General features: G+C 34.5%; 1 protein-coding gene across 1 annotated transcript in view; it reads right to left on the bottom strand.

The window, feature by feature from the left end:
• The window catches only part of BMP5 (bone morphogenetic protein 5), a 117,190-nt gene that overhangs the window by 34,180 nt on the left and 62,485 nt on the right, over positions 1–20,525 (bottom strand). Inside the window, exon 3 of the mRNA XM_041758264.1 lies at positions 3,601–3,749. Within this exon, the coding sequence (XP_041614198.1) occupies positions 3,601–3,749 (149 nt within the window). The remainder of the gene's footprint in view (positions 1–3,600; positions 3,750–20,525) is intronic.

The raw sequence follows: 20,525 nt of genomic DNA, 5'->3' as shown, positions 1-20,525 counted from the left end.
CAGTTTGGAAAGTCTTCTTAAGAGTAATGTGTTTAGTGGCAGGTGGCATATACAAGTCTTTTAAATTGCAAATTCATTCTATGATCATTCAGGCCACGTTTTTAATACCTATCCACAACCTTCATTGTGCCAAGCACAGAGGGTGCAACTGTGAAGGAGAAATACACATCCTATGACCTCATGAAACTGACATTCATTCAAACATGTAATCACGATGGTGTTGCTGTGATTGATTAAAGCAGCAGGTCTGGTTCTTTTATGATGTGTGATCAAGCAACAAGAATATTATACATAAGTGAGATTTCATTTTCCTTCCATGATTTGCCTCCAAATCACTTTCCTAATAGCATCTGCAGTCATATTTTATATGAATGTTGTTGTAGCCAACTCTGAACTATTGACTTTTCCAGACTATACCAAGCCATTTTGCCATTCTATGAATTTACTCACATCGTTTCCTCATCTCAGAATGCATTCTCTCTTCCTGTTCTCTCACCACTGCTCCACATACTTCCACAGCTCCCTCTCTTCTCTTCTCCATTTCTTTAAATCTTATTCAAATGACCTGGCTGAAAAGTTACCTGAACCATGGTCCTTTTGGCTCTGTCCTATTTGGAATTGACCCTCTCTCTTTCGTTTTCCTGGAGTGTCTTGATTGTACCACTATTTTTTAGCGTTTAAGGCATTTTACTTTTTCCAAAATTAGCTACCTATGTCTGTCTCCCAGATTCAACTTCCCTTTAATGTGTTGTCTTCCTTGTATAGGGACTCAGTAATTTTACACCAAACAAATGGATAAGTGGAAAATTAACACATGAATTTGGAAGCAGACTTTCCTATCATCCAGTTGTGGCTACCACTTACTTTTGCTGAGAAGTAAACATATGCAGAATCCATTATTGCAAATTAAAGATGGTTTGACTGCTGTGTTTGAAGCAATATTGCAATATCATGTTGAGAACATCAGCGGTAGTAATGAATGAAGCAATAAAAAGCTGAAGCATCTGGTTATTCATATTTATAGAGAAATGTCACGAGTAGATTCTCCATGAAGTTGCAGTTAATAAAACTAAGGTGCCAAGAGGGTCACCTGCTTTCTCAAGCTCAAATAGGCTCTAGCTCTGGTGAAAATCTGTTTTAAGTACTGCTTAAATGCACAAAGCCAGCTTGCCTAGCACATTTAAACATTTTAATATTTTCATATCAGACAATATTAAAGAGAAAAGCAACAAAGGCTTTAGATAATATGACTTAAGTAAAGGACTGGGAAGCCTGTGGAAAAAAGTGAAATATTAATTTATTTTAGGCTCGAAAGCAAACAAAGCCCCCCATAAATAATACAACAGTAATTTAAAGTAAAATTAATATATAAGAGAAATAAATCAAGGAGAGGGGGAAACTCCAAAATATAAAATAGTCCTTGGAAAAAGATCTGAATATTTCAACTATAAATTGAAAGCAAGATGGAAGCCAAATTATATAGATAGTAATGAGAACCAATTTGGAAGACAGAGTAGAAAAACCAAATAAGAGAAATTTCAGAATTTTTAAGTGGGTTGTGAGTGGGTAGGGAATGAAAGAGCTGATCATATTTCATAGATCTCTTGAGTTGTTTAGTTAGACATTTCAAGCATCTCCCCAAGGAGAAGACTGGGAGAAGCACATACCACTAATTTAATTTTTCTTGTTTGGGCCACATACCAGGGAAGAAATGACTGCTCACCCCCGCAGTGCTGATTTCCTAGTCACATTTCTGACCATAAATGTACAGTAGTTTAACATTGTAAGAATTCTTGCAAGATTATTTAAATATGTGCTTTTCTCCATCTACATTTATAAAGTTTGAAGTCTGAAAATTCTTAATGGTAACCTCAAAGCCATAATTGGAAAATAGCCTATAATTCAAAATATTTAAGTTGTTTATAAAAAATTAAAATCCACCATTATAATTAAAATCTATAGAAAAGTCTAGATTTAGTGGTAAAATATCTGAAACTCATAGATAACACTATGAACTCTCTTTTTCTTGATCAAGATCTGAGGCATGAAACCTTCTTCTTAGGCTGTGAATCTGGTTATATGGGTAAAACAATGTCACTGTGAAGTCCTATTGCTTATAACAATGAACCTCCTTGCCAGAGACCCAAGTCAGACCCAACTTCTACTTAACTGTATTTTTTAAGCAAGGCTTTAGTAATACAGCAAAGAGGATTGAATAAGGCACTCTAGATCTACAGTGTCTATTGCCTGAGCCTACAAAAAACTAAAGGTAGTTGAAACTTAAATAATGCACATCCTGTAATTAATCATCCCTTTATAAATTACCCTCCCCAGGTCTAGCCCTAACATTTGCAGGATGTGGGGCAAGAAGACAATGTAAGCCCTTTTGGTTGATTTCTAAATATGTAAAAAGTACTAACAAATCATTCTCTTATCATGACAAATATAATTTTAAATGACTTGAAAGTCCAGATTTGAATTTACAATTTTTGGATGCTTTGAGTGACCAAAAGACACAAGGCTCTGAATAAATCAGCCTTGGCTTCCCTGGCCTCCTGATGGAATGTGCAAAGACCCCTTTCACCACAGTCTTTGTCAATTCTGTTCCATTTGTCTAATGCCTGCCCCTGCCTTTTTTCCTAATCACATCTTCCTGATTTTTGGGACTGTGGTTCAGATTCACTCACTGTTCTATACTTAAAAATCCACTGGGCTCTTCTCATATGAAATATCACCCATTCACTAATATTACTATGTGATCACTACCTAAGCTTCACTCAACCGCAAGCCTCACAAGACCGGTTCTGCACTTGCATACCATTTTATCTCCAGCATCTAGCTAAGCACACCACACACAACTGCTCAATGAATACTTGTAAGCATAAGAGTAATTTCTGGAGTGTCTTCAAAATGAAGATTTCCTACAGACCCTCTCACCCAACAGGTGATTCTGGAGCTATTGCCTTTGACCAAATATTGGGATATGTTAAGACCTAACGATGTTATTTTCTGCAGTACTTTGTGCTTCTTTCTTCTATCTCCCTCTTCCCTTCCCCCCTGTATTATTGGTAGCTCCTTTGCCTGTTTCCCTAGCACTACTGTATACATTTATCATATATATAAAGTTATATATATCTTCATTTTTAGTCAAGTTTTTAGATATCTTTTACATATAATAATATTTCAATGTACAGTTCTATTAATTCTTACAAAATATATAGTTGCATCACTACTATAATAATCAAGACATAGACCCACAGTACTTTGTATATAGCTTTCTTTAGTATTATTATAATAGTGATACTTGTTTGCTCATGGTTCTTCAATACTTGATTAAAAACTCCTTGAGAGCCAGAAACAATATCTAATTCTTCTTTACTCCTTCATCCTCAATACAGAGCCTAAAATAAATGTGTGTTGAGCAAATATGTTTGTAAATTGAGTAACTAGTTAATATGTTGCACTATCTATGGCAGGTGCTACCTTGCACATTGTAAGTATAAAACATTCTATTCTATCTTGGTTAAATTGTATAGAAAGCTGTAATTCTCAATGTGTCAAAACCAGCACCACAAAAAATATTTGAAATTCATTGCTTACCATCTCCCGTTTCTGCACAGAGTTGTAAACCCAAATTATTCTGTGGATTAATTACCCAATGATTGCTGGTCACAGTGATATCAAAGACAAGCCAACCCACATCTAAAGCTTGGGCCTTCCTTGTGTCTAACAGGAACAGATCTGCATCCCTAAGGAGAAAAAGAACAAGAAAAAAAATTTAAAAGCGTGAACGAAGATCATCATTTCCTATACTTAAGTGAAAACATTCCAAAAGCAAATCTTTAACAAAAGTTAATTAAAGAACGAGGGGAACAAGTGACTCAAGTGATAAGTAATAAAATACAGAACCTTTTATTGTTGGGCCCCCAACCCAAATCTGGTGCACATTAGCAATATCTGAAAGTAATTTCCATTTTCCTGCTCTTCACTGGCCTTTACAAACTGACTTAGTGGTCTGGATTTGGGCTCTGAGAATCAGTGTTCCCTGAAACCCCTGTCTGTAAGGAGCCTTCACTGGCAAGTTCACTAGCAAGGGTTAAACTGGGCAGAAATGGAAGGGAAAGTAGGTACTCTAATTTGGGTGGGTTAATGTGGATTGCCAAAGGAATGGAGCACAAGCAGGAAGTGATGCAAGCATCTGCTTCAGAGACATTTTTCCCTTCTTTTTCATTTTTATTACACTTTTTTTTCATTATATATATATATGTATTTTTATTTTTTACTTCATTTTCCATTTTGATTATACAATTATGGATATCAAAGGCCAAGAGGGGCTCTCAGACTGCACCACTGGATTATGGGATGAATCCCATGAATTGAGCAGCAGATGCACCCTGAATAGCTTTAACATCTTCTGCATGCATAAAACCCCTGGGGATAGTAACAGCTATGATTATGAACATGTATGTTTTAGGATAGTCTCCACAGTGTCACTGTGATTAACTCTTATTAATCTTTACTTTGGCATTAAATTTCCAAATGTATGAGCATTTGTTGAATGATAGCGAACTGCTTTATTTATTATTTCCTTACTACAGCTGCTTCTGATCTAAAAGTTACACATGTCCAACATTTAATCTTTACAATGGCTCTTCCTCAAAGTAGAATAGAAATATACCATTATGCATTTTATGACCTTTTATACTGTGCTGAATCTGTTTAAGGACATAATTTATATGAAGAAAGCTAAAGCCATATCATAATCAGCTATGTTAAATACTATTCTACTGCATTTGCGATCTATCTGCATCACACAAGTCACTTCAAATGTGGCTTACAAAATGTAAAGAGCAATTTTTGAGTAAAACCAAATTACATATGTGTATTATTTCTTAAGACAAATACTCTATTATAATTGAAAATTTAACTATTTTTAACAGGAGTGAAGATTCCCAGTGTTTTAGAAACTGCATCTTCATTTCTTTGTTTCAACTTGATTTATTCATTCTTTCACTAACCTAGAGAAGTTAAAATAAAGGCATTATGATGATTTAAATCATCTAGCTATCCTAGTCCCAATGATGCAAATTTTGTTCCCCTTCACAATTTTAGTAATAATGTTTAACAGAGGAGAGTTGCAGATACCTTTTCATATCTAATATAGGACTCAGTTTGAGATACCAAAGACATATGTTAAGCATATACTATCATGCAATGAAAATAGTCCATTAGTTATTACTTGAATTTTAAGGACCCATTATATTCATAGTGTGATGGGATAGCAATCAAATTCCCCCTCTTTTTCCTAACTTGGAAAACTCACCAAGTAAGTGGAATCCAAGAGAACACAAATTATCCTTAAATTCTTGAAATATTTGATATCTTTGAAACTATATTGTTGGAATAATTTAATCACATTATCAGTTTCTTAAACAGAATGAGTCACCTTGTAGCCTGGGAAATATTCAAGTGCCACCTTACTGTCAAACCTGCTTTCAATTTGAAATATTGCATAAATGTTCTACTAAGCTCTGCCGAGTTTATAATGCCACCCTTGGCACGATATAAACAAATACTTGAAAAACAAAAAGAACAAAGAGGTAACATTTGAGAACAATTTTCACTAGTTAACAAATATCTTTAGGTAGTTATTCAGGTAATATTTTCTATTATTTTTAAATTATGCTATTTTTCCAGAAAAAAATCTTCAAACCATCCATATCCAAGTCCCCAAATTTCAAGCATGTGTATGAAGAAAATGGTTTCAGTTGTAATCGATATATTTAGAAAAAGTATAAGCCAAAGAATTCAAGCAAGCCCTAAATATCTGCATTTCAGAGATGGAACTTGCAGTTTATCAGAAGGAAAATCTAGGCAGGTGATAGGGTGTGAAAAATCCATACATTTCTAGTTCCCCTCTGAAAAGTTTTGAAGTTTCTATTGCTTTCTTCAGCTCCACAGTTTCCTGTTCCTGAGCAAAGTTATTTTATTTTTGACTGATAAATTCTATTCTTTAATTTTTCCTCTATCCTTTTATAAAAGCTCTTCTGCATTACCTACAGACAATATAATATGCTTTGGAAGAATCAAGTCTATTACTAATCAACACAATGGTAGCAAGTCTGCAATTTTCACTCATGTAGTACTTTTCATAACAGTCTCTGAAAAATAAATCCCTACCCATTCTGTGGAAACTTAAATGCGATTTCTTTTGAAGTACAAAATTACTCCAGTAGAAAATGGAACTTACATCACTGGAAATAGTAGAAATACTATATCCTATGAACAGTATAAAATAAACCTGTTAAAGTTGCTTCATCTTACTATTTTTACTTGATGTTTTTATAGAAATTCTTGAAATAGCTAATAAAAGATATTTTAAAATATTAATTCACTTAAAGGGAATGAAGTAGAGAGAAAAAATATATGCAGCAAAATATATTTATTTGTAGCAGAAATAAATCCATGATATAATTTCTGTATATTTTTTACAATCAAAATAATGAAATTAAAATTAAAATCTCCATTCTAGCAAAAACAATAAAGTCCATGTACATAGATGTGTACAAGCAAATATTTCAGAATGGTGTTGTGTTAGTTTTCGAAGGCTGCCATAAAAACGTACATAGACTGGGTGGTTTAAACAACAGAAAATTATTGTTTCACAGTTCTGGACGCTGGAAGTCCAAATTACGGTGTTGGTAAAGCTGGTTTCTTTAAAAGCTTTGAGGGAAGGATTTGTTCCAGGCCCGTCTCCTTATTTTGCAGTAGGTCATCTTTTCCTTGTGTCTTCATATCATCTTCTCTGTGTGTGTGTGTGTCTCTGTGTCCAAATGCCCCCCCCCCCTTTTTTAAGGTTTTTATTTATTCATAAGAGACAAAGAGAAGCAGAGACACAGGCTGAGGGATAAGTAGGCTCCCTGAGGGGGCCTGATGTGGGATTCCATCCCAAGATTACGACCTGAGCTTAAGGCAGACACTCAAACACTGAGCCACTCAGATGCCTCCAGTTTCCCCTTCTTATAAGGACACCCTAATGCCTCATTTTAATTATCTCTTTAGTTATTTCCAAATAAGGTCACATCCTGAGGTACTGGGGACTCAGACTTCAATATATAAATTGGGGAGAGAGGGGAGCACAAGTCAACCCATAACACTATTTCAAAATATATTTTTTATAGGTAGAAATTTTTCTGGATGTGAATGTTCTATGTTTTTTTTTATGTTATAGCAATTATCATATTGAAATGTTTTCAAAAACAAATATGTGAAAGTAAATTTATACTGATTAAAATAATTCATAATCACTAAAATTTGTATTTTCTTTTTCAGAAGGAATTTGAATATTTATCTAGACTACAATATAAATTAGCATAATAATTTCTTATACAGATAAATGAAGTCATCATTCGGTTATTAAACACAGAGTTATATCTAACAGATAAAGTATTTATAGCATGTATATAGACTTCTAGCTTGTGAAATATATAAATATATTAAAAACAGTTACTTAAGGTGAATAATATGTATGTATGTAGATATATTTATAGTTTGGTACAAACATATTTTGAGCAGATCTTACTTTAATCATGACCAGAGTCTTAAACGTGTCTAGTCATGGGGAATTGGTGGACTGTAAATACTGATTTATAATTTTACCACTTTTCAATTTACTGAGGAAAGAGTTTTGCATATGTGCCTTAGGAGTCTCAAAATACCAGAAGGGTAGGAAGGGTAGTACTTCACTAAGGATGGAACAGCAGGAGCCAAAATTCAGTGAACTTTGAATTGTCATCATTTTTATGACTCATCTGAAAATAAAGATGAATGGAATGAGAAAATTTTGACCTATGAAATTTGGGAAAGTATTATTTGGGGAGACTCATTACCATCAAATGACATGAGTTGATGCTATTTGGGGATGCTTACAGATGTTAGTAATAGAATTGGTTACAAGTAACCAAGGAGAAAGGAGGAAGAACAACTATAAGGGAAGGAGCAGAATGAGGGTGAGAGCAAGGGAGAGAGGATAAGGAGGAGGCAGAGAAAAAGAAGACACAAGGAAAATCAGTAACTCTTCCTGGGTGTGTTATGTTGAAAATCCAATAACTGGCTGTCTTTGTAAGTCATTGTCTTAAAAATCACTTATATAAGCATAGAGTCAGAAATTGCACTGTGGATACAACATTTATCCATCTAGAAAAGCCTAAAAATAAACAGCAATAACAAAAAAAATGTGTATGTACTAGTCCTTTTGATAATAAAGTTCTAATGACAGCATCATAACAGATCGAAAAGTATTTTGTGATATATGACTCAAAATATGGTTACAGTGATAGACATGATGTCAAACATGCTTGAAAGTTTTCACATGTATATTTTGAGAGTAAAAAAAGAATATGACTGTATTAATATTTTATGACATGATTAAAATATATGTGCATAATTATGAGTAATTTTTGTATTATTAATTGTATTCATTATATATCTATGTTTATAAACAAGTCCATTATGTAAATAGTCAATTTCTTCTTCTAATTTTTTTATCTTTTACTTGGGTAAAGCAGATACCATTTTTATATAATCATATCATGTTTATGTGTTCTCCATATAGTCAAGTATATACAGTATGCAAACATACCCAGTAGCACACTATACATTCAGTTTTGAATATTGGAAATGTTAACTTTCTCTATTGTCTGAATACCTGAATAAAGGGAGTATTCTCATTGTAAAACTAGAATAAAAACAATAACTAAGAATGTCTGATGTAAAATCAGCTAGTCTGGGATTCTACCTCTGAAGGTGACTAAAATTGATCAAAGAATACTAAAACTAAATGGGATATAAATTACTGAGCCAAACTGTTATTTTATTGTTGAAAAATTTTAAAGAAAAATCAAATGATTTCTTACGGTTACTGCATCATTTGGGAGACCAAATCCTTGTTCTCCATATTTCATTTTCAGAACACTTTCTTTTATGTCATGGCAGCTCCCTTTAGTCCCAAACTATATTTTGATTGCTCTCCTTATACCAAAGATCACTGGTTTTTAAATTGGAATATCAAAAGTTTAGGCTGAGTCATCAGCTTCAAACAGATGGTAGAACCAGAGTCAAGGAGTGACCTGAGAAATTTTGGAAATCCATCCATCTATCCATTCATTTATTCACTCATTCACTTTAACATTTATTGACTCAATTTAACTAAACTCTAGCTACCTCATAAGATTCTAGAGTAGGGTTGGCCACAAAAGAAATTTGGGTAAGTGAAAGTGAAGCAGTAGCCATATTTGTACTTGGAATACTTCCATATGATCAAGTATTATTACAGCTTAGGCATACTGTCAAGATCTACTGGTTCACCTTTTGGGTGTGAGGCAATAGCTAAGCCTGTAGCTCCTTCAGATACCACTAAATTTCCTGGTTCAGTTTCTCTGAATGCAGGGTCAGGTGTGTGGATACATCTATGAGGAAATACGTGGTAGGTAGGAAATCTTCTGTATCACTGAAAGTGAAGGTTTGAAGATAGGTTCCAATTTGTCCTCATAGCTTCCAGATCATTCTCACAGGTTCTATTTTGTCCTTCTTTCCCCAACTCACCCATCTTTTCTTCCAGTCTTCTCTAAAGACCTTAAGCCCAGTATTAAATGCAGAGAAACAGCCTTACATAGACTATTTAACTACCTTCCACAATTGCATAAGGTCAGATCCTTACAATAAATTCTCACAGTATAATTCCCCAGAGGGATTAGACAGCTACCTTGTATTTGATCAATTATATTGAACCACTTACATCATGGAAGGGCAGTACTTGTTCTCATTAGAATAGGCACTCTGGATATGAATTTTCCTTCTCTGCCCATAAGATTTCTGCCAAAATCACTATTTATGAACTTAGAGAATGCCTTATTTACTGCCATGGAATTTTAATGCTGCTGATGATGATCAAAAAGTTCATTTAACAGCAAATGAAGTGCAGACAGACTCATGTTCATAGAATTCTCTTGCCTCACCATACTACCCATCACCTTATAGCAGATGGCCTGATAGGACAGAGAAATGGCCTCTTTAAAGATTCAGTTATGGGCAGCCCGGGTGGCTCAGCTGTTTAGCGCTGCCTTAGCCCAGGGCCTGATTCTGGAGTCCCGGGATCAAGTCCCACATCAGGCTCACTCCAGGGAGCCTGCTTCTCCCTCTGCCTGTGTCTCTGCCTCTCTCTCTCTCTCTCTCTCTCTCTCTCTCTCTTTCTCTCTCTCTTTGTGTGTCTCTCATGAATAAATAAATAAAAACTTAAAAAAAAGACTCAGTTATGCCACCAGTTGGTTGTCAGTATCTTATTAAAATGGACAAATATTTTGAGGAAGTCTTATATGCTCTATATCAGCAACCAGTATAGGACTATTTCTCTCATAGTCCTCCCTCATGAGTCTAGAAATCAAAGGGTGGAAACAGGAGTAGCTCCTCTTACTCACTCTTCCTGATCCAACTAGCAATATTTTTGCTGTATGGCCCCAAAACGTTGGGCTCTGTTGATCCAGAGCTCTTAGTTCCCAATGGTGGAATAGTATCATTAGTAGTCTTAGCAGTGGTTCCATTAAGTTAGAAATTGAGACATCCACATGGTCACTTTGGGGTCCTCATGCCAGTGAATCAACAAGCTGGTAAAGGGCTGCTAGAATGTGTTGGTTGATCAATCCTACTTATCAAAAGGAAACTAGATTGGTTCTACCACAGATATGAGAAAAGAGCATATCTGAAATAAGACATCACCAGGAATACTCCTTAGGATTTCCATGTCCTATGATAAAAGTCAATAGAAAACTACAGCTCAGTGTAGGCATTACTGCTAATGGTCCAGACACTTCAAGAATGAATAACTAATTTACCTCACTAGGTAAGGAACAGTGACTGGCAGTAGTGCTTAGTGAAAATAAAAAGGATATGGAATGCATATCAGAAGAAGGAAGTTATAAATACCAGCTACAACTATGTGACCAGTTACAGAAGTGAGGTAATAGTTATATTATTTTCTTATTTTGATATTAATGTATCAGTACTCATATGAACCAATTTTTTCCCTTCTCCATCTGCCTACCACCTAGTATAAGTAGTTATGATAGTAGCTAACCTCATATTTATATTGAAGTGACAGGATATCAAAGGGGTAATATAACCCAGGTAGGAGAGGAATGAACAACATCCAAAGACAGATTAAAAAGCAGAGAATGATTTTACTACTATATTTTTTGGAAAGTATGAATGGTTTTAAAATGTATCTGTTGGTGTCAGTTTGACAAAGATGGACTGTGGTGGCTTTATACTTTGTCAAATCAGCTAAACGGAAACGGAAACTCAGAATTCTCTTCCCTGTTTGGTTCTGTATTAAGGTTAGCCATACAAGAAATTTGTGCAGGAGTTGAAGTGAAGCATCAGACAAGTTTATGCTTGGAAGATTGGTAAAGTGCCAGGTTTTCTTTCTGCACACATGCATAGTCACTGATCTGCTGGCTCATCCTACTGTGAGGAACAACTGGATCTGCTGCTCTTCCATCTTCTACTGGATGTCCGTAACATCAGTTTCTCCAAATCCTGGCCCACAATTCCTCCTGCCACAATTCATCCCCTTCGGCTTCCTCACATCCTAAGCAAGGGGTATGTGGAGCTTGTGGTGAAGTTTACCAGCTTACCCTTCAGGTCACTCGCATCGTTGAAGCTGGGACTTTCTGAGAAGTAGAATGGTTTCCAATATGTCCTTGGAGTTCCAGATTATTCTCCCAAGTTTTAATTCTCCTCATGCTCTCTACTTCACCTCCATTTCCCTTCCCAGTTGCCTGTCCTACAAACTTCAGACCTATCACCAGATGCAGAGGCAACAGCGTCAAATGAACTATTTAACTAGGTCCCACAATTACAGAAAGACAAATTACTGTAATAAGTCCTTTATTCTTTATCAGTCACATGATTCTATTTCTCTTATCCAATACTGACTCACATACTCTGGCATGCATTGAATTGTGTCCTCCAAAACGATATGTTGAAGTCCTAACCCTGGCACCTGTAAATGTGATTATTTGAAAATAGGGTCTTTACTTTATAATCAAGTTGAGATGAGATCATTAGGGTGGGGCTAATCCAGTATGGCTGCTCTCCTTATAAGAAAAAGAGATATAAATAGACACATTCAGAGGGAAGATAACTATATGAAGACAAAAGCAGAGATAAGAATTATTTTGACATAAGCCAAAGAACATCTGAGGCTACCAGAAATTGCAAGAGGCAGGAATCCTCTCGTAGACGTTTTGGAGGAATGTGGCCCTACTTGACTTTGGACCTCCGGCCTCCAGAACTGTTAGAAAACAAATTTCTGTTATATTAAGCCATCCACATTTTTGGCAAGTTGTTATAGCAGCTCTCACAAACTAACACACTTCCCTAGTTGGGATATTTCAAATATTAAACAGGAAGTGGTAGGCAGGATCAAAGAATGAAAAAGTAATCCGTAAGATTTGGTAACAAGGAGGCTGTTGGTGGATGATCAGTTGAGTGGAATTATGGGAATCAAATTGCAGGAATTGAGAAGTGAATAAATATAAGAAAGCAAAGAGATTTACTTATTTTTTATTTTTTAAAAAGATTTTATTTATTTATTCATGAGAGACAGAAAGAGAGAGAAAGAGAGGCAGAGACATAGGCAGAGGAAGAAGCAGGCTCTCTGCAGGAAGCCCAATGTGGGACTCAATCCCGAGACTCCGGGATCACGCCATGTGCCAAAGGCAGACGCTCAACTGCTGAGCCACCCAGGCATCCCAGCAAAGAGATTTAAAGCAAAGTTTTATATCAGTGAGTTTGGCTAAGATAAGGAAAAGGAAAATAGAATAGGATTTGGGGCAATAGGGGCAGACAGAATCAAGTAAAGGAATTTTTAATTAATGCAAGAAACATGAGGATATTTATATGACCCACTTAAATTCATATTTGAAGATAAAATATCTCACACTATTTTCAACACAAGAAGAGATGTGAATATACTGAAAATCTCCCAAAATAAGCATATGTTTGGTTATCTCTCTATAACACTATCCTTGGGTTCACATGTTAAAATTGTTTATAAAAGAAATTACTTCTTAGCAAAGGAAATTGGAAAAACTAACATGTATTGTATGAGTCTTTGGAAGGAACTCACATTCATTTTTTGCTGGGATCTGTTTTATCAAGTGTACTGTTTCACAGACTTATTAGCAAATCAATTCTCTTCCTTGTTTCTAAATATGACAAACATTTCTCATTGGTATCTTATTACTTGAGCATAAGGTATAGAACTCGTGGATCCTCTTAGAAGCCTCATTTTAAGTGTACCTTTATAAAGCAAAGAATCAGAGTTGTAGGTGGAGTTGGTATCTGCTTCATTTCAACAATAACTTGCTATATGTAGGCTTTGCTTAGAATAATTATGCCCTTTAAATTACCTGTCTGGGACAGCCCGGGTGGCTCAGTGGTTTAGCACTGCCTTCAACGCAGGGCCTGATCCTGGAGACCTGGGATCAAGTCCCACTTCAGGCTCCTTGCATGGATCCTGCTTCTCCCCCTGCCTGTGTCTCTGCCTCTCTCTCTCTCTCTGCGTGTCTCTCATGAATAAATAAATAAAATCTTTTAAAAAAATAAAAATAAAAAATAAATTACCTGTCTGAACTTGTTTTTTTTCTTCTTTAAGTAAAGATTAAAATAATATCTATCTCAAAAATATATTGCAAGGATGAAAGGATACATAAATAAAAAATGCTATGCAAATTACTACGGTTGCTATTTTTTTAACCAATACAAATCACACTTAAGTATGCATTTAATAAGTTGTATGTATTATGCTTGGTGGCATAATTAGGATCAGAAGTGATTTACACAATTATTACTACAAAAGTTCTTTAATAACCTATACTTGTAAATTTTGGATATAGGTACACATTCATTCTCTTTAACTTTAGTAACATTTATTAATGCATGTAATCCGTAATAAACCATAATCTGTCCCTAAATCAATTAGAGGAAAAAAATTAAGTTGAGAACACATCAAAAGGAAGTAAAATTATTTATATAATCAATAATAAGAGATAATTAAAGAGAAATATTCTTCAGATTGTTATGATTTCAATTACTTCTATTTATACATGTGTATTTGTGTATACACATACATTGTATATAATATAATAGAAAGAAGAAACAGTTAACCAAGAGTATAATCATTCTACAATCTAACCCCAAGCACTAAACCTGATCAAGAAAAGCTTTCAGAAATGTCTGGAAGATACAGAGATAAATTTTGGAGGAAAGGTTGCATTATTCTACTTCCATAAGACATCTCTAGTTTTTCCAAAATTTCTACTGTTAAAAGTATTTCACCTCCTTCCGTCACCCTTTGCCTTTGAATAGCTTATCAAGCCCAGTAAAAATATAAAAATGGCCACCCAAGGAGAAAGCATATATCTTTCTCTGGGCATTTGACATAAATACCACAACACTATTTAAGGAACCCAATGTACAACTCTAGTATGGAACAAATTAACAAAGGACAACAAATTAATAAATTATATTCTCTGGAATTTATGTCAAGTTTCTCTCACAAGCAGCTTTAGCTTAAAAGTATTAGAATTTGACTCTTAGCTGATTATTTGCAACTGATTTTTCCTACCAAAATAAATGTGAAATAATAAAGTTCTACAAGTCTCATAGAGCATCAATTTTCAGAATATCTGATTCAGTGCTGTATTAACATTTCAAGGGTACAGATGCAAATTGGTAAAATAGCAATATTAGATGAAATTGAATCACAGGCATGACAAAAATAGAAAAACAAGTTGAATTCCCACTATGAAAATTCAATTTTCTCTCTGCAGAATTTTTTTTTAATTGCCAAGATATTGTTAATGTTTAACAGGTTTCCTGGCATTACACATCCCATATTTTCCCTTTCAGAGAATCTAAACATGTGCTACTGGATATATATACACACAGGAAGCTCCCTCATTTAACAAGAAACAAAGAAGTAAGACTATTACACAGATAATCCAACCACTTTTAATTCTTCCTAATCAATGAGCCACGTGTCCAAAGCGCCATGCCCCCAGAACTCTTAGAACTCGAAAAGCTCTTCCATGCTATGACACTTAGGATTCCAAATATGAAATTTGTCAAAGGAAAATGGACTTACTGGCACTTTATTCCCATTTTTAAACTTACAACTTACACTTTAAATAGAGCAGGATTTCTCAGTCTCACCATTATGGACATAAAGATCATTCTTTATTGTGTGGAAGAGCTACCCTGTCCATTGTAGAAGGCTTAATCATGTCTCCCACTACCTCAGCATTTCTACCCACTGGATTCCATTAACTCTCCATCCTCTCACCCTCACCAATTGTGACAGTCAAAAATGTCTCCCAACATTGCTAAATGTTCCCTGGGGCCCAAATTGCCCTAGTTGAGAACCACTGAAAGAGCACAAATCCCTGCAAGCTATGCTTGTATGCTATCCTGTATACTTAGAGAAAACGGCATCAAGCATCCAGCATCTTGCTCTGCTATACTGCTCTCAAGAGCCCATGAAATCTTCCCGAGTGGAAATTGTCAATGTACATTCTGAAGTATGTCCACAGAAGAATCACAAATCTTAGAGAAGCAGGATGGGGGAGATGATGTAAATTTGAAGCTGACTGTGAACTGGAATGATGACAGCTTAACTAAATATATCCAAGTAGTGAAGGTGGCTAATGACATCGAGCAGGCTAGCTTAAAATGTTTTTACAATGGACTACAAAAATTCATATTCAGAGTAGAACATGAGGAAAAGGTTGAATTATACATAGCACATTTATACATATATACACATATGTGTGCCTCTATATGTGAAAAAAAATAATTCAAGGACAGCACTTACACAGTGCCAGACACATGGTGAGTGCCCATTAAATGGATAACTTTTGGCTGCTGTTCTTAGTAGTAGTAATACTGGCATTGATAGCTTTGTCTTTTCTAATTCTTTATACATTTAAACATTTTACTACTCAGGAATAGTTCTTCTAGGACACACCCCTCTCTCTGTGTCTCTCTCTGGCCCTCTTTCTCTCCTTCCCGCTCCTCTCCCTTTGGCTATAGAAAATGTCCACTCATCTTGAAAGGCCCAGCTCAAGGGTGCACTCCTCTCAGTGGCTTCCCTGAAGGTCCCTCACCTTCCCACATGAAGAATTAATTTCCCCTTCGTTTGTGTTTCCACTACACTTCGTGCATACTTACATCATAGTGCTTAGCACGTTGTATTCCAGTTATTAAAGTCTGTGTGCGGTGGGCCCACCACAGCCCCTGGCCCTCAGGCTATGAGCTTTTGAGATTTTATTTACTCGGCCTCACGTCCCTTGTGCTTGCTACATGGTAGGTGCTCAGCGAAAGCATGCCGACCTTAGCCGAATTATCTGGAAAATTCAATCATGTGGAAACCTCATTTCCCAATCATGCCAGATATATGAGGTGTGACTGAAGAGCAATGCCTTCTATATAGGATTGGGGGCTGTCAGCCTTATATGAGAAGATTAAATAAGTGGAATGATGCAAAGTGTGTTAACTTTGTACCAAGAAAAATAGAAATCTGGATAAATATCAGAACACTCCTCTAAATTGCACACATTTAAATATGAGTAGGAATAAATGGGGGAGGGGGGGCAATGGTAGAACTGGAATATATTATTTTAAGACTTTTAAGTCTCACTAAGATAAATACATGTGAAAGAGATGACATAATGGGTCTTTTAAAAATTGTTTATTGCCTAACACTGTCAAGAAATTCATATACTTGGGACACCTGGGTGGCTCAGTGGTTGAGCATCTGCGTTCAGCTCAGGTTGTGATCCTGGGGTTCTGGGATCGAATCCCATGTACGGCTCCCCACAGAGAGCCTGCTTCTCCCTCTGCCTGTGTCTCTGCCTCTCTCTCTGTGTATCTCATGAATAAATTAAAATCTTTTTTAAAAAAGAAATTCATATACTAGATGGTTTTTAGATCAGACAATGTCTTGAATATAAAACATATCTATAAAACATCAGTCTAGTTACCTTAAGAATCCCCACCATAACACTCCTTGATAATACATTAGGGAAAGTGAGCTTTATGTTTGTTTAATATATATACATACACACACACACACACACACACACACACATATATGCATTGTTGAATGCACTGTATTAAAGAATGTAGTCTGCACTGACATTTTGATTGTTTCTGAATTTAATTCAAAACACTAAGTAAATAAAACCCACAAGTCTGAAGACAGAAGTTTTACATAGACATTTTAAGAGGTGGTCCTAGCTTTGAAAATGGCCAGAAGTATTAGTTTCTTTTCCAACTTCCATTTTAGATCTTGATTTAAGAAATATATGAAGCCATAGATAAACAATACTAAGCAAAATATAATAATAATTGGATTTCAAAAGTACTTTTTTTAGTTTTTATTTAAATTCTAGCTAGTTAACATATAGTATAATATTGGTTTCAGGAGTAGAATCTATTGATTCATCATTTACAGATAACACCCAGTTCAAAAGCACTTTTTAAAATCGAAATTCTATTTTAATTGTGATCACATGATATATAAATGAAGTATTTTTAATCTGTTCCTCCCCACTTTCAGAGAATTAAAATCAAGGCTTCTAGTTGGCCGAAAAACTTCCCATAGTATAAAGGAAAGAAAAGATATATATTTATTTATCTACTTCATTTTCTATGGGAAGAAAAAGACTTCCATGGCTTAATTAAAAATAAGAGCCACTTATTGTTAAATGCTAATGTTCTGTTTACTTTCATTTGGTTTGGTTTTTGCCTGCCTCTACCTCAAGGAGTTGGGAAGGCTATTTTATAAAGAAATGTGTAGCATGAAGTTGTTTCATTATTGTCTCTCTCTCTAAACTAGAATTATGCTTGTTTCTGATTATAGAAATAATGTTGGTTATAAAATTTAGAGTGTACACAAAGGGGTAGGAATTAAAATTTCAAATCCACAAGCCTCCAATAAACACTGAGTGCTTCCTTTCAATCTGTTTTCCACGTGAATTTATTTAAAATAAGCATAATTTTAAAAAATAAAATAAAATAAAATAAGCATAATTAGTCTCATACTTTAGTCAATTAATGTTATAGTCTGAGAACCTTCTACTGTTATCAAATATCCTAAAAACACAATTTCTACTTGCTATATAAAGTATACATCTCTATTTTCCAAAAAATGAAGTGTGACTTTTTACCTTCTATTTAACACTAAAATCTCCTCAGTTTATATGCTTGAAACAAAAATACTGTAATAAACTTTTATATGTGACTCTTTGTCCAACTTGTCTACATCTCTGATATTTCTGTAAAATTTATAAATAAGTAGACTCTTATCTCTATCAAATTTCAAAGAAGAATTTAATTATTTATTTAACATTTGCTGTCAGGGACAAGTTCACAGATAGCTTCCATTGTGTTACTGTTAAGTTGGGTGATATTCATTAACTTAAACTGATTCATTAACTTAAACTGGGTGATATTCATTAAACTTAAAAATGTACCAATTCCTTCATTGAATCAAAGATCAGGTGATTTTTTTATTAAGTAAAGGCACCTGGCATCATATTACTTACTTTATCATCACATAAAAGCTGGTGTCAGTAAATGGGAACTATTAGTACTATAATAACCACCTATTTTTGTTTACCTGATGTATACAATCCTCTAAACTCAAATAAAACAGATGCTCCTATTGAGCTATGCGAATATATATTGACCAATATATTTATAAAGTATCAACTATGGTCTTTGTACTGTGATAATCACTAGTTCTTCCCAAATCACCTGAAATATTTTTATTGTTTTGAAATACTTATTATTGCTTTTATTCTTTTCATATTTGTAAACTGAAACCCTAAGGTATACACCAATTTCCCCATGGAGAAATTCCAAAGTCCATGCTGTTATTGCTATACATTACTCTTTTCTATGGTGGCTAAAATCCTACATAGAAACCTGAAATATAAAAAAAAAAAAAGAAAAGAAAAGAAACCTGAAATATTCTAAGAGGCACATTTACTGTTTCTATGTCATGCACCCTTTAAATATATTTATATATTTCTTTGGAACAAAAAGTGGTAGTGAAAAAGTGAATCCTGGATGTATAGACAAAGACAGGGCACAGGACTGAATTTTTGTACGCTGCTGATTAAAGAAACTCCATTAATGGATAAATGCCTATTTCAAAGACAAGGAAAGCATTTTGCCAAAGATTCTCTCAGCAGATCAACATTATATAAAAATTGAGATACATGCATGATTCTCTCAGCTGATCAATAGTACATAAAATTGAAATACATGCATGAGTTTGTATGTTTCAGAGATTGAAAAAGATAACTGGTAGAAATTCTAAACACATTAGCAAAGACAAAACTCACAGAAACTAGTAAGTATAGCATAAACCTACAGGATGGTTCAGCAACAATACATGATAGTAGATTTCCAGAAAGTCAAATTAAGAGGGTTGAATTAATATGGAATTGAATTTACTGAATTGAACTTTTACAAATGCTATTTAGTAAGGTGGATAGCAACCTATACAATTTATACCATCCTAGAGTTTAGAACGGCAAGCCAAGAGAGTATCAATTGAAGACATACATGCACTTTAGATGTTAGAAATTGTTTCTCAAAGACTTAGGGAAAATATTAAGGATATTAGGAAATCTTGGATCTAGAATAGATTTAAACACATGTTAAAATAAGTAAAGACTTAGCCAAATTACACTCAAGAGTACTGAAAAAGCATGCAGATGTAGGTGTAGAAACACTGAGAGTAGTATTTTTCAAATCAGGTATAGAAAAATAGCAAGGTTTCAAAATAAATGTCCCATTTTTTTAAAGTTGAAATTCTCAAAACTGTGAAGTCTGATAAGCTAACTATCAGCATCCAAAAATATTCCTAAATGTATTGTTCATAAAAATCAGCAAGGGTTCATCAGGAAGGAGTCTCTAAATTATTATCTATAATCTCTTCTGATAGTCCTTTATTTCTATTATGCTTATTATGTCTTAAGTCATGTAGTTCACATACTTAAAGAAAAGAGGTGAAAGAAAGCAAAATGGATGGCTAGTTCAGTGGATAACATTCAAAAATATCCTACACATATACAATGATAGACCTAAGTAAAAGTCAGGACTTTAAATTGTGATCATTGTAAGGTGCTTATCTATATTAAAACAATCAGTAAGTATACTCCAGAGGATACAGACTGGTGCACTGGTAAAAAAAAAAAAAAAAAAAACAAAAAAAACACTTGGGATATGAAATAACCAAGTACAAATTCTTTATGCATAAATATTGTGAATGACCAAAAATGGAGATAATTCAAGTATTTTAAGATATGTTGAGTATTATCCCAATCCTGGGTAATAATAATTTCAAAATTTTAATTCCTAACAAGCAAATTAGTGCTGAGGATTAAAAAAAAAAA

The sequence above is a fragment of the Vulpes lagopus genome, chromosome 1, assembly GCF_018345385.1.
Source record: "Vulpes lagopus strain Blue_001 chromosome 1, ASM1834538v1, whole genome shotgun sequence".
Lineage (NCBI taxonomy): Eukaryota > Metazoa > Chordata > Mammalia > Carnivora > Canidae > Vulpes > Vulpes lagopus.
Note: the sequence above shows the minus strand (reverse complement) of the source record. Positions and strands in the feature narration are given on the sequence as shown.